The following is a 14,722-nucleotide window of genomic DNA, read 5'->3' on the forward strand; positions in this document are numbered from 1 at the left end:
TCTGCAATGTCAACAGCTGCCTGGTTATAAATTGACTTACCACTCAACAGGAAAAACTTTTTAAGTAAGTAAAGGGATGAAATACTGGTGGCTAAAATGGAGCCAGCAATGTAAATAGGCTAAACAGGGCTTATGTGTCTCTAAATTCAATTTAAAAGCCTGAATGGCTGCTGACTTCAGCCTGAAAGCTTTTTGGTTAAGACAAGTAAAGAACAGTGCAATAGGTCAGGCATAATTACCTGAAAGAAAAACTTAAATATGTTGGTGCATAGAGCTCATTCATTAACCATGAAATAGGAGATATTACACAATATTTCAGGCTATTAAATGTTGTGTGTGTCCCAACTACAGTCCTCCCCCCCTCAGACAGTGGGAAAGTTAGAAGTTCTCTGTTGTTAATGATTCTTTTTAAATAAGCCTCTCAATGATTAACATGTTTTGTAAAACCATTTATAACAAATAATTTATAAATATTTACTTGATATTTACAAGACTGCCTACAGTAATAACTGCAGTAATTCTGTGTTTTATTTACGTAGTGTTGTGTAATTCTTGGCAGTATAGCACCAAAGAAACAGCCCCTTTGTATTAAGACAATGAATTAATATGAGATGGATGAAGATGAGGTGTGGTTTGCAAAACTCCTGACCACCCCAAGATTATTATTAAACGTATGAATGACTAAAGTCCAACTGTTCGGTGGTTTTACCTGAATGTCAGCTCCCGCTTTGTCAGAATCGAGGACACAAACACTGATCAATCGGACAGAACGATATGTGTTTTAAAATTCTGTTGGTACACTAGCCAAATTTTTCTCCTTTGAAAAAACAGTCTGCAACACTTTTGAAGTGCTTTCTCTGCTCTGTGTTCAGAGTGAGTATTCAATTTCAATGTGTTTGACTTTTTGACTTTTTCACTGTTTTATCTTCAAAATTGGCTCAGAGTTTTACTGCAGACAGTTTCCTCTGAGGAAAGATAAGACTGTATTTCCCCTCTTGATTTCAGCACTAAATCAAATTATCCCATTACCAATTTATTGTGTTCCATCCATGGGTTTCTGTTTATCGTTACGATTTTCTTTGGAAGCCCGTCAGCAGTGTTTTTCTGGCTCCAGAAGTAGGCTATATAATCCTGTAATTCTGTACACACTGAGACTCAGCAATTTGTTGCTTAGTCTGAAAATGTAAGCTTAAACATAAACCTGTTCCTCTGTTGAATTTTATCTTGGCTTTCTCTTGCCTGAAGCATTGGAATGAACACTGTGGACACTGTGTACCTTTTATTTATGTAATATTTTCTTTCACCAGATGCATAAACACACTTTAGTTTATTTAGATTCTCAACTATTGGATGGTTTGCATTCACATCATACAAAGGATGAATCTGAGCTCCGGCCAAATCTCCAACACATGACAAATATCTGCAGATCAAATGACATTTACTTCAGCTTTAGATGTACTGTGTCTTTATTGTTATTATAGCAAATGTAGGTATGCTAAGACACTAAACTATAGATGATGAACGTGTTAAACATTAAACTTGCTTAGCATGAGTATTTTTTAGCTCACATCATCACAATGCTTAATGCAGCCTCACAGAGCTGCTAGCATGGCTGTAGACTCTTAGTTTTGTTATTACATTGACAGCTGTATTAAGGATGAAATGTTTTCTCATTGTGGGTCAATAAACAAACTAGAATGACACTCAGTAGACAAATACCTCCATCAAGGCTCAACAGTCCCCTTTAATTCAGCCGAGCCTAATCCACTATCAAACTCAACAACCCTGTTTTAAGGATTGGCCGATGAACAATACCATTGTCGATCGTCTGGGCTGACAGTCATCACCTAGAGACGTGATCATCGTAACATCGTGATTTAAAAGGCGCCCCACCAGAGCACAATAAAGTATTATGTAAGGCAGAGTTGTTGGTGATTGTGACATGTGGGACAGAACATGAAAAGAAATTAGTTGCTGCGTATCCATGTCCTGTTTTTTTTCTTATTAGACGTGCCAAGTTAGGCGAAACCAAGACACTGGGCGGTGTTTCCTCCCTGTGGACCACTGTCAGTGTTTCTCTCAATCGTGCCATTGTTATTGTGTTTTCTTGCTTAGCTTCAAACAGTTTTCTGTGCCGAGTGAGATTAGTTGAAGCAACAGTGGGACAGTGGGAAGAGGCGGTAACTATTGCCCTTCACCCCCACCCCCAAACAACAATGTCATCATCTAGTACGATGTTTCAATGCTTCTGTCAATCTGTTCATCTTCCCATTCATCCTCTTGTATACTCAGAGGATTTTGTGTCACTGCTTCAGCTTCAACATCTCAGTCTTGTGCTTCAGGTGCTACTGGCGATATTATAAAGCTGTTAATCATCACAGATTTAGTGAGTTGTAAATCGATGAGCAGGACAGCTTAATGACAATATTGGATTTTTTTGAATATCATTTTTGTGTGATGAAGCACTGTTATATGTGATCTGCAGTAGCCAAAAACAGTTACAGTTACAGTTCCTCAATACATTTTCCATAAACTTGACTGTATGAAAAGATACAGAATATCAATGCAGTGATATTAAAATAGAGGATTTTATCCACATCACCCACTCCTTAAACACCAGGCACTTCTTCATGTAAACGCATGACACTGACTGATTGTACAAAACATGAGTCTTAATAGCTTTTTCTATTATTAGTGGTTAGGATTGTGTTATGCTTTTGTTAGTGTGTGTGTGTGTGTGTGTGTGTGTGTGTGTGTGTGTGTGTGTGTGTGTGTGTGTGTGTGTGTGTGTGTGTGTGTGTGTGTGTGTGTGTGTGTGTGTGTGTGAAAGTGAGAACACAAGTATTGATTGTGTCCATGCACATCAATAGATATGTATCCTTGAACACCAGTGAACGCCAGTCTGCTGAAGTCTCTCATGTTTAATATGATTGTAAGCCCACTGATATTGACGCAGTGCTCAGCTTCTCCTCAGCTCATCAAAGGCCAAATCACACACACCTGTCAGCTGCAACGTTTCCATTTCACACCGTCCTCCAGTTGAGTTACCAGCAGCTGTGCTGGATTAGCACAACCTTGAGGAAAAGCCCTGTTTGACTTGGGGAAAAAAAACATTTTGCATTTCAAAGCTTCTGAAATTCACCTGAGCCAGAGATTTCGTCATAGTCATGCGCCGATTTGTAAAAGCAACTTGAGGCTGACGAAGAAAAATAATACAAATTGAAAGGGAAGGGAGCTCTAAATTATAAAGCAGATGAAAGTCAATTGTTTGCAGAACTTCAATCAATAATGAATGCCACCTTTTGAAGTGCTAAAAAGTGAGCCAGAACATGATAGGCCCTGCTCGGTTCAATTATTCAGCACTTGTACACACGTTACAATGGCTGAAAGGAAATTACAGACCATTTGCTTTTCTAAGTAGCTCTGGACATATTGATCTCCGCTGACCAGGGAAGTAAAGAGCCAATTGTACTGTAGGGGGGTTAGTATTGCAGTGTTATTGCTCAGAGGTACAGAAGATTCTGTTCATCTTGAAAGAAAAAGTTCACTGCATAAAACTGTTGATATCCCTACAGAGCTTCTTGAGTCACGTCAAGCCTGTAAAGTTGAGCATGGAGTAATTCAGTAGGGAGCCTGGCAGATATGCACTTTCACAAAGAAAGCATCTGCCGGCGCCTGAGGGGAAGCACAAACCTTTTTTTTTTTTTTTTTCATAACTCAGATTTAAGTGAAGTCAAGCTCTGGGAAGTCTAAACTTACCTTGTTATTAAGTTTTGAAGCTCTGCTGGCAAGTGTAGCCTCACTTCCTACAGGAAGCTTTAATTCATCCCCACCAACTCTAGCAGGCAAAAAAATATGGTTGAGGACAGAAATGGAGATTAAAAAAAGAGAGAGACTAGAGAATTAATTTCCTGAAGAAAATGCGTGCGAGTTCTGGCAAGCGGCAGCTGCTGCTTGAAGGACATATATTGACACTTGAAAAACTGCATTTATTGGAGAAAGTGCAGGTAGGATAGCTGTCAGCTTAGGAATATGGCTTGAACTTACCTACAGTTTGTTCTCTTGCACTGCAGAGACTCGAATTTGCCATATTTGATCAACAAAAACAGGAAGAAGGAAAAAACAACTCTTCAGGATTTATATTTGATTGATTGGAAGCCGTGTGACATCAGCCATCTTCAACCAATTCACTCTCGTCTGGTCGTCAGTCTTTATTGTCTTGTTGGAAATCGTTGGCTGCCGTGCCAGTGGTTGTTTTCTGTGTGTTTGTGTGTGTGTGTGTGCCAAGTGGTAAGCTATTGATCGTTTTGTGGTGTAATCTCTCCCTGCAGACTCACATCCAGCTAAGTGATTGTGTGTCTGTTCATCCTAATGACGACACAGCTACATTTGCAGTCGACATGTTACCAGCGTTTCTGTATGTGTGTGTATGTAAATATAGTTAGTGACCATTACAGTAGAAATTACATATGGCTGTGGCTCAGTGTGGACTGTGCTGCAGGTTCTTGGTGTGTGACTGATCACTCTGCGAACAGCAAACTCTTTTGGGGGAAACTCTTTAAATTATTCACCAGCTTTAATTGGCCCGCTGAATGGGGACTGTACTGGGTTTCTTCCCACTGTAATGTTCTATGAAAGATTGTTGAGCAGCTTGTAGAAATGAACCTTATGTCTAATGATCTCGTATTTAACAGCAATATGAAGTTCCTAGTCATGTTCTATTCAACCATGACAACGAAGTACCCTTGAGCTTAACAAAGTAGTTATTTTAACCCAAACCACAATGCTTCTGTAAGGCTAAGTCATTTTTGTTAACCATAGTTTTGTCACATTTTAAAAGAGATCTGTTTTTCACCAATGGTTGGTAACAATTCTCTTCAATAATTTATGTTCCTCTAGTCTGTAACTGTTTGCTGATCAAAAAGGGTCCTGTGAAGTCCATCACTCACTGTCTGCCAACTCCGTTCTTTAAACACAACTTTAAACTTCTTTGACAGGAGACATATTTTCTGTCCTTCCTGCCCGGTGTTGTTGGGTATGTTTGTTATCATTATGTTGCTGCCTACAACATGGAAGTGTCCAAACCCTTTTCTGTGTAGCTTTCACCCCTGGAGTATTGTGAGCGCTCCCAGTTTGGACGACCAATGAGCTCAGGTCAGAGCGCAGTTTTTGCAACGAGCGGCGTCTTTTTCAGTCATTTTTTCTAAACACAGCTGACCTCAAAACATAGGTCAAATGACAATAAACAATATGTTTAGAATGATAGTCAAAAAAAGCAGAATAGCAATGCTAACATAATAAACCATTGCATGAGGTTTTGAGTCAGAGCACAGAGGCTCTGTAACCTTCAGCTTTACTTTTCAATTCAAACAGAGAGAACTTTTTCTTGCAAATTCCGAGTGAGAGCAAACTAAACAGTAATGAATATAAACCTTTTCATTCAGTGTGTTGCGTGAATGAATGTCCCACTGAATAGTCTCCATCCATTGAGTTACTTGTCCTTCAGGCATTGATAAGAGCTGAAGAGAAGTGGCTGAGAATTGCTGCCTAGTGCTGAAATGTGTTTTAAAAGATTAGCGCTGAATGTTTGCCTACCTGAGTTGTACAATGTAAGCTTTTCAATAGCTTCCCTTTGATGTGCTACAGACGTTAACAGTTTCGCTAATTGTCTCACCAAAGTTTTCAAATCGATTCTTAATAGAGCTTCTTGTAGTATATTGTTAGGCCTGTGCCAGTGAAGGCCACACAGGGGAGATGGATTATAACAGCTGGTCTGAGCTCTTGTGCTTTGAACAACAAACCAAACCAATAACCTGAAAGCATGTAAAGCTATAGAGTGGACTGATGATTCACAGTTTTACCAAAATGCATTGTGTGTATAGTAGTCAAAAATGTCTTTACCTTTTTAATATGTAATTAATTTCTTTCGAGCTTTAACATGCACATATACTGTACTGATTATGCTGCAGAGTAAGCAGTACAATGTAGTGGAAAAGCGGTCTTTATAAAATGAAAATTCACACCAAGTCACAAGGGACCAAGAATTGCTTCTGTGATTCGTAGGTTAAATGTTCAAGTATGTTACACTTCTGATCACACCACCAGCCACATAGTGTTCACATAGATTTATAAATGGATAAACACTGTGGCGTCACTTAAAAGCATAATTTTTTGAAAGTTTTAACCAAGAGAAAGCATTTCAGCAGCGGTTTTATGCTTTTTGTAAGTGTTAAATTATGTAGTAAACGTTCCGACAGTGGTCTGTTTTAATGTAGAAACACAATGAATATTGCATTGTAAATGAGAAATAACCCAAAAATGCAACACCGAATCTTTCTCATCCTGATGGGTCGGCTTGTTTGCCATTCAATATTATTCCCTGTATATGCATAGAATGTTTTGATTTGCTGAAAATGCCATTATCACATGGAAATTAAAGAAGCAGCAACAGAACTTTAATACAATAGACGGTTATTGCTATGTTTGCTCTGACTCAGCAAAAACAAAACAACCTACTCAAGGATTAACACTTTTTCATCTCTTGTTAATATTAATTGCATTTACTGTACAACAGAAAGGCTATGCAAGGGGAAAGCACGGATTGTGTGTGTGTGTTTGTGTCTATTTGAGCTGCTTTCTACATAATTTAAATCACTTTGAGGAGTGACACACTGTAAAGAGTGGGTGACAAGGCAGTATGGCACTTTGTCAATGTCTGTCACAGCTCATATCCATCACCACCTACCACACAGCCGTCTGTTGACATGACTGTATTACTGGCACTCACTCACCTGCACACTGTGAGACAGAGCGGTGGAGGACAGACGCTTCTGGTGAATAAAAAAGTGATATTTGTCAGTATTTATAAGGGTAAATTGAAAAGTAAATGAACTGGTGACGTGACAATGAGTGTGTACATCTACAAAGATGTGAACAGATGGGTGACAAAGGAGAAACAAAGGAAAGAAACACCATATACTGATCTTGTGTACTGATTTTATTGATTTCTGTTTAAGATGACTGGCTCTCTGTTGGTGTTTTCCTGCAGGCTGGTGGGGACTTTCTGCATGGTACTTCAGAAGGTGGCTGAGGAGGGACACCTAGAGCTGACCGACACACTCATTGACGATAACAACACATCAATAAAGGTAAAGCTAAACGCTGCTGTCACCATTGAAAGGGGTTACGCTGTGAGAAAGTTGAGCTTTATGGAGAACCTCTGCACTGTCTCTGGTTGGAAACATTTAATGAGTAATGTAGTTATAGCTTTTGCTGTTTGAGTTTTTGCATTAACAACCAAGAAAACCAAATGACCAGACATTAGCTGAGAGTGTGTATTCGGAGTGTGTCTGTGTTACACCTCTCCCCAGGAAAAATGTGTAATCATCTGTTAGAATTCAATATTCACAATGTCTTAGAGCAGCAGGTCGTGCCTTGTACTCCAGGAGGGGTGTTTATAATATTATCTTTCTGTCTGTCGTTGCCCGTGGCAAAATAAAAATTGAGAAAATGAGCTAGTTGTGCTGACTGGATAATCATTTCACCAGAATAAGAATAAAAATCAAGCTTATTGCCAGGTTGGTTTTCACATACAAGGAATTTGCCTTGGTGTTTTGGTGCACTGCAACAAATGTAGCAAGCAGGAAAATGTAATGAAAAATTAAAAAGAAGAAGCATAATAAGAAAACAAATGACAATAAAAATTTTTAAAAAGTAATCAAAACTGATAAAAAAGGGATTTAAATTACATTTTATTCTTCATTTATCTGACCTTTTTTTTGTCTGGTGAAGTGTTGAAGTGTTTCCCATTGATGTGTTCCATAAACCGACCTGGTTGACATTATATAACACAATTCTAATGGGAAGGCAACATTTTTTTTTATAAAGTTTGTGAATGGCTTCTGTACTTGAGTGGATATTTCAAAGTTTTGTCCCGATGGAATTTGGGGTATAAAATGATGTATAAGTAAGTGCAGCAGCCATAAAAAATAATAGAGTTTTGGGTTTAAATATTTAACTCACATAGCTAAAGTAATGAGCTGGGACAAGCTGATACAGAATATATTTACTGTAAATTTTAAAAGTTGACTTTACTTTTAAAAAGTCAGGAAACCAAATACCTCAGATTTACCAAGTAAAGTAGATTATTAAATTGAAGTTGTTTGAGCAAAAACGTTTAAACAACTTGAAATTATTAGTCTACTTTACTTGTTGAGGTAATCAGTTTCCTCAATTTTTTAAAGTGAAGTCCTTTTGTCCCTTTTGCAGCTTACTTCAAGTGAAGACTGAAAGGGAAAACTAGATTCAAAACCGTTTATAGTCATTAAATGACATGACTCACCTTACAGCAGTAGAACTGAAATTAATCCTAACAGCCGGCACAATGCATTCACAAGCAAATAGAGGGACATTAAATGGTGAAATCAATCTTCCAATGCACCTGCAGCGGTGACAATAGGAGAAGTAACTGCTATCATATGGCTTATAGAGCCACTGACGTTCAACAAGCACCGTAACAATCTCTTAGCAACATCAGCACATTAAGACGCTTACTGTTGTCATTAATCCTGATATTCTCTATTGATTGGAAACGTTTAAAACAGCTGAACCGCGAGCAGCTCAGTGTTTAGGATGATTTTTCTGGTGAATAATGTAGGAGTGCATGTGTATGGCAGTAATCTAGGATGTGTGTGGGGGAACTTAACGGTTTGAGGTTTTAATGCACCCCGGGGTGCAGAATTGTGTTGGTGGAGCTGGTAGTGCTGATGTGATGTTTCTGGGATGATGACACACAGCATGGGAGTGCTCGAGGGCTTACACACACACACACATGCACACATACACGCACATACACTGACATGTGCAAGTTCTTGTGGTTTCTCGCGAACACACATCAAAGCACACACACAGTTAAGAGAATTTCAGTGATGTACACTCCTGAAGGAAGAAACTGGTGAAACCAAATCGAACATCACCTGAGAGCAACACTTTCAACCTACAACTGCACTGGCGTGGTTGCCATAGTGACAATTCTAACTCCTCGTGGACTACTACAGTGATTGCCTTGCGAGGATGTGAGGAAGAGAGACACATGAAGGGAGAAACGGGAACGAGAGCCCCGTGTATATTTTCTCCTCATCTGTCTTTGTCAGTAGAATAAATTGGCCACTCCGTAATAAAGATGAGGTCATTGTCAGGAGGATAATATTTGTCCAAACACAAGTCCCAAGAAGACACCAAAGACAAACTACATGTCTGGCTTGTTTCTGGCCTGGATTAAGCTAACATTTACTGTCAGCCTGAATCCCCCCTGCAAATGCCAGGGAGAGGAAATGATTTATAGTCCTGTTAAAGTTTGCCGCCGATGTTGAGAGCTTTTTCTAAACAAATTAAATGAATTGCTGTAGATAAGTTCCGACTAAGCCTTAAGGTGTTGGCTGTTGTTTGATTTGACCAGTTTCGCAGGTATTTGGTCATAAACCAAAGCATTGGACAAATTAAAATGTCGCCCTGATGATGGTGCTGGATGAAAATTTAAGGGATCACATGGATTTAAGGGATCATCCTCTGGGAAGTACATATTTAAATGGCAATCCATCCAACAGTTGTTTTATTGTGGAATAAAGTGGCAGACCCCAAAGCCACAAATATACAATGATAACACACTGTAGGTTAAGACTTCATTAAGAGGCTACATAGAAAGATTTAATGAAACTGAATTTGAATACATAATTACAGGGAAAATAATTAATATGATAGGACAAGCCTGTGCTCCTCAGGGTTTTCTTTTTAAAGCTATTTAAAATAATCTTGACAGCTGAAGGAGTATAAGTTATGACAGTCATGAAAGCATTTTGTTATCCTGCCAAACAAACAAATTATATTAGTGTCAGGGACATTCATTCTTTTGTCAGTTCTGGCATTTATGAAGTTTCTAGATTAGACATGACATAAAGCCCTTGATTTGATTTGGACAGAAGCAGCTGAGAGGTGAAATAATTAAATCTGCTCACCAGTTTTATAGTTTTTATTATTAAAAATGATTGAGATGAAATTATCTCTCCTCCAAAATCTTTAAAGTTAAACAACTGCTCCTCTGCTCCTCTATCATTTTCATCTGCTTTCCTTCTGTTCTCAGACTAACGTTACCATAGAGATAAGATACCAGTCGATGGATGGCGCAGTGGGAGTGTGGAGCGACGGGGAGTTCCTGGATGTTCCCGATGACCGGGATGGGATGTTTACCTTTGAAACCGACAGCTTGCTGTCAGGACAGAGCCACGGTTCAGGGACGTCTCCTGGACGATCCTTACAAGGATCCATACCGACCTTCAGGAAGTGAGTCAATCACACAAACTATCTCCAAACTAACTCACATTGTCACATTACGTTACAGTTCACAGGCTGTGAAATGTTGTTGATTTGCCTCTTAATACTAATTTGACGACTCTGCACAACAGCGAACCGGATGTGGTGATTTAATTATGTGCTTTAGTTTATAAGAGATCATTAACAATAACAGTACAACTGCGGCACACATGGATGAGAAAATTACTTGAATGCGTTGAGGTACATAAATGGATGTGACATTCATACTTTGATGAGGCTTCATGCTGTCCAACTGTTATAACATCTGTCACTGCTGTGGAGGCAGAGTATATTCTGTGAACACGTTTATATATGATGCAGATGTTGCCGTAGAAGTTGTTTAGATCAGATTTGCCACATCAGAAGTGTGGGGAACCAATTTTACACATCAACATGTTTTTCAGGTGCTGTGGAGTACTGTTGCATAGTATGTGAAAAAGTTTGAAAATGAATAAAAATGTGGGGGTGTTGAGAAAGAAGTTGTCAGACCTCTGCAGTCTTCTCCTGATCTCTGCATGAAGCTAGAGCCTCAGGTCTACATTGGCTGCTACTTGCATAACACATCTGAAACTCCAACTTTCTTTTTAACTGTCTGCTGTGAGTTGGAAAGTCATGCTAACTGCTAATTCTAGTGTAGATGTGTTAAGGCCAGCATCATCATTGTCAGTGTCATGATTAACATGCTAATAATAATAACAATAATCTTAAACAATATATTTATACTGTACGTTTCTATACAGTGTGTAACTCTGTTTTGAAACAGTTATAAAGATGTCACTACAAGCTTCATATCCTGGGGCAGGGACTTTGAAAGCTGAGGGGCCTTGACTGCCTCTGGTCTTGTGCCGGGACTCAAAAACAACCTGCAAAGCCCTGACTGAGGATCTGAGGCTGCAGTCTGGCTCATAAGGGAGCAGCAATTCAGCAATGTCGCTTGGAGCTAGTGATCAGCAAAATCTTAAAATCAATTCTATAACTGAATGGTAACTTGTGATTGAGTTTTAAACTTCGGTACAACAGTAGAATAGACAAATTATACATGATACCTCTTTCTATACAGCGGCTAAGGTCCTCGGCACACAATACAGATTGATAGGTTCTTCTTTTTTTGTACCTGCACACAGTGCTGGTACAGAAAACATCACTGAATGTAAATCTTTGCTTTTTTACTGCGCTATGGTACTTTTAGTACTATTGATTAGTATATTAATAAAGTATATTGAACACAATTTGGATTCTAAATCAAAAGTTAAAGGCTGTACTGGCGATTCCCTTCCCTCTAGAATACCCCTATCTTTTTAAAGAATCTGACAATCTACATGACACTTGTCAGGGCATAAGGCCAATGATCTGTTGCTCTTTACAAATCCAGATACAAGTGTAACAATGGCATAGCGGTCCTACTATTGAATGCAGATGTCTTTGTCCTTGTCTTTCAAAGAGCCAACATCATGTGTTGTGGGATTTTGAAATGGATTTCATTGGCACTGAACCTGTGAACCTTGCTTGTAAACGACAACTTTGTCAAATTGCAGGGTCTGTTTATGCAGTGAGTGCATTTGGTTGTTCATCAAAATAGACAACTAATCCCAGGCTGTACGTGGTTATATAGATTCAGAATGAAAAACCCTCTGCCCCACGGGCTGCTCTTTTCCTCTTTGCTCAGTTACGTGGTCCTCCTGTGTGGTTTGCTTGTCGTGTTTTTGCTGAATAGTATGTGAAACAATCTGTGGGTGTTATCGATTTACACTGAGACTATCTGCACAGCCAGACCTCTAAGTCCATCATTATGCTGCATGTTGAATGGGCGGGTGAGAAATTGTGTATGTGTGGGACTGAATGCGGTTGTATGCATTTTTGTTTTTGTTTGTTGACACTGAATGCCCGTCTCAGGGCATAGAATTAAAAACATTTAAGGGTCTGCTGTTGCGAGACTGCAGGCAGTCCAAGAAAACAAGAAGAGTTGACTAATCTTAAGTTTTAGAGCATCCCACGGGTGTTATATAACAGATACAGTATTTGGATTTGGTCGGGAAAGAAAAAAGAGCTGTGGAGAAGGACTGTAAAAGGGTTCAATAAAAGTGGGATGAGAATAGTCAACAAACTCATGAAGCTAAAACTTAAATTCTGCAGTCAATGAATCTATCTCTCTCGCACATGCATTTACATTTCCTCACCTTTCTTCAGGTGCAGCCCTCCGTCCTTGTTGTGATGGATGCACCTGTCATCCAGTTGCTGTTTTTGCAGAGAGCTGTCAGTCAGACCTTGTCAGGGTTGCCTTTGGGCTTTTGTCTGGCAAAAAAGTGAATGAGTTGCTGCAGAAATACCAATAATTTCCTCCCATGCCAACAAATCCACCTCTAATCCACCTGGTGTTGGCCAGACTGATGGGCTTGTGGGGAAATTTTAATAGCCTTGCCACTTCTCATTTAAACCCTTTATATCCTATATTACCAGCTGCTCACTTTATCTCTGGTTGAGAGGTTTTCACTATTAAGCTTTTTAAAGATGTTTCATTGAGTCTTAAATTCTGACACTCTCTACTATAGCCATTGTTAATTGTTCTTATTCTGGTAATGAAGCGTAAATGTGCAGGAGGTGATAACCGGGGATGAATCTCTTATTCCTCCAGGGAAGAGGAGGAAAAGGAGGACGAGAATGTCATAAACAGTTTAGGCTCAAGGTATATTTCCTGCATCCTTTCCTGTCTGCATGATTCTCCCCAACTTTTGGTTTGTTGTTTGGTGTGTCTGTTTTATCTCCTCTTTGGTGCAGGTGCAATATTTCAAAGCAATATCACATCATCAGTAATAATTTTCAAAGATCACTTTGTTTCCCAACAGCAATAAATAAATCAAATGCTTTGACAATTAAAAGGAAAAAATCTAGTAACTGTGGCTGTTGCAGGCCTCTAATGAGCCCATCCAGTAGTCTCATTCGGCCCATATGAAAGGACAGGCCTACCTGTCTGTGTTTGTATGTACGTACCAGTCTGCCTGCGTGCACTCTACCCTTTGCACTTTTCATTTTTTGCTTGCCAAAGTGATGAGTGAACAGCAGCAGCAGTGACAGACTTCGTCGTTCAGCCGTCAACCGAGTAGCACAAAGCACACAGCCCCTGAACCCAATGAACAAAGCTACTGCGCTGCAACACACTCCTTAAGCGGCTAACGTTGCACAAAGCACACCGCATACAGCAGTAAGGAGTAACTGTAGCACTAGGTAGTCTTTTCAGACAGGTACATTCGTGAAGACTATTTTGCCTTTGTTACATGATTGGGGCATTTAACAGTGTTGTTCATTTATGTATTCATGAGACTGAAAGAGCTAAGAGAGCTTGTTGAGCGTAGCAAATTAGCCGCTAGTACATCTGCCAGCTGGTCAGTGAGCTCTACGAGGCAGTTGGCATCAGTGTACTCGGACAGTGCAAGTTCATGTGTTTTGGTTTGGCTCTGGAAGGATGGGGTTGTGGGATTGTTTTGGTTGGATACTTTCAAAATTTAGCTTGCTCTTGTTGGTTTCTACAATCCTAACAACCCCAGCCTCAAACCCTTTGTGAGAAGAGGAGTCTTAGTTTGTTTCTAAAACAAGAACTCATGGATTATTCCCATGTAGTGTCATAACTGCTCTGGGTTTACTCCCTCAGAGTGGAAGAACAAAGAGAGGAACTGTGTCTACATGGCACACAGAGCTCCACCCACTGCTGTCTATTTCTGTTATATCACCTGCAGCCATAAAGGTCATATATGCTGCTTACTCTACAGGCGAGTGTGTGCACAGTGCAGTTTTTTCATTTGGCATCGAATTTCATTATAACTTTAAAACATGACTGCAGTAGAGTGTAGGTAGCTTGTTAAGGCCTACTGGTTCCTTCTCATCCTCTTAATTGAGTGAAATTGGACTCGAAGATGAACGTCCCAGCGCTATCACCTCTCATTTCTGCGGCCTGTGCCCCCTCCAAATCATCTCTGTGTCTGCAGGATGATTTATGGCGGCGCCCATGAAGCATTTTGTGCTATCCGTGGCTCCACAATGAGACGGCTTTGCAGGGGTTTTGTTATTCCTAATAAATAAATCACCTTCTGCATGGTTTTGCTGCCAGTGAAGCAGATCTGCTGAATAGTGCATGCAGAGGAGCACATGTGCCAGACAAGTAGAGAATGGATTCAAGGCCCCAATTGTCATTTGATCTGTGGACATCAAATACTGGAAAAAAAAAGAACAAACAATGAGATAAAATGGGGTTGCATATTAGAATGGGATCATACTTTAACACTGGTGTAAAGGGCCACAGGACAGGATTGTTTTTTCTTGTAAAATCACTTGAATGAATTACGATGAATTAATCGGTGTG

At 39.6% G+C, this 14,722-nt stretch overlaps 1 protein-coding gene across 5 annotated transcripts in view; it reads left to right on the plus strand.

Moving 5' to 3' along the window:
* The window catches only part of otofa (otoferlin a), an 80,463-nt gene that overhangs the window by 23,332 nt on the left and 42,409 nt on the right, over nucleotides 1-14,722 (plus strand). For all 5 annotated transcript variants that reach the window (XM_073493471.1, XM_073493475.1, XM_073493474.1 and 2 more), the window contains exons 4-5: nucleotides 7,049-7,148; nucleotides 10,139-10,338. In XM_073493471.1, the coding sequence (XP_073349572.1) occupies nucleotides 7,049-7,148; nucleotides 10,139-10,338 (300 nt within the window). The remainder of the gene's footprint in view (nucleotides 1-7,048; nucleotides 7,149-10,138; nucleotides 10,339-14,722) is intronic.

Source organism: Pagrus major, chromosome 22, assembly GCF_040436345.1.
Source record: "Pagrus major chromosome 22, Pma_NU_1.0".
In the NCBI taxonomy this organism is placed as follows: domain Eukaryota; kingdom Metazoa; phylum Chordata; class Actinopteri; order Spariformes; family Sparidae; genus Pagrus; species Pagrus major.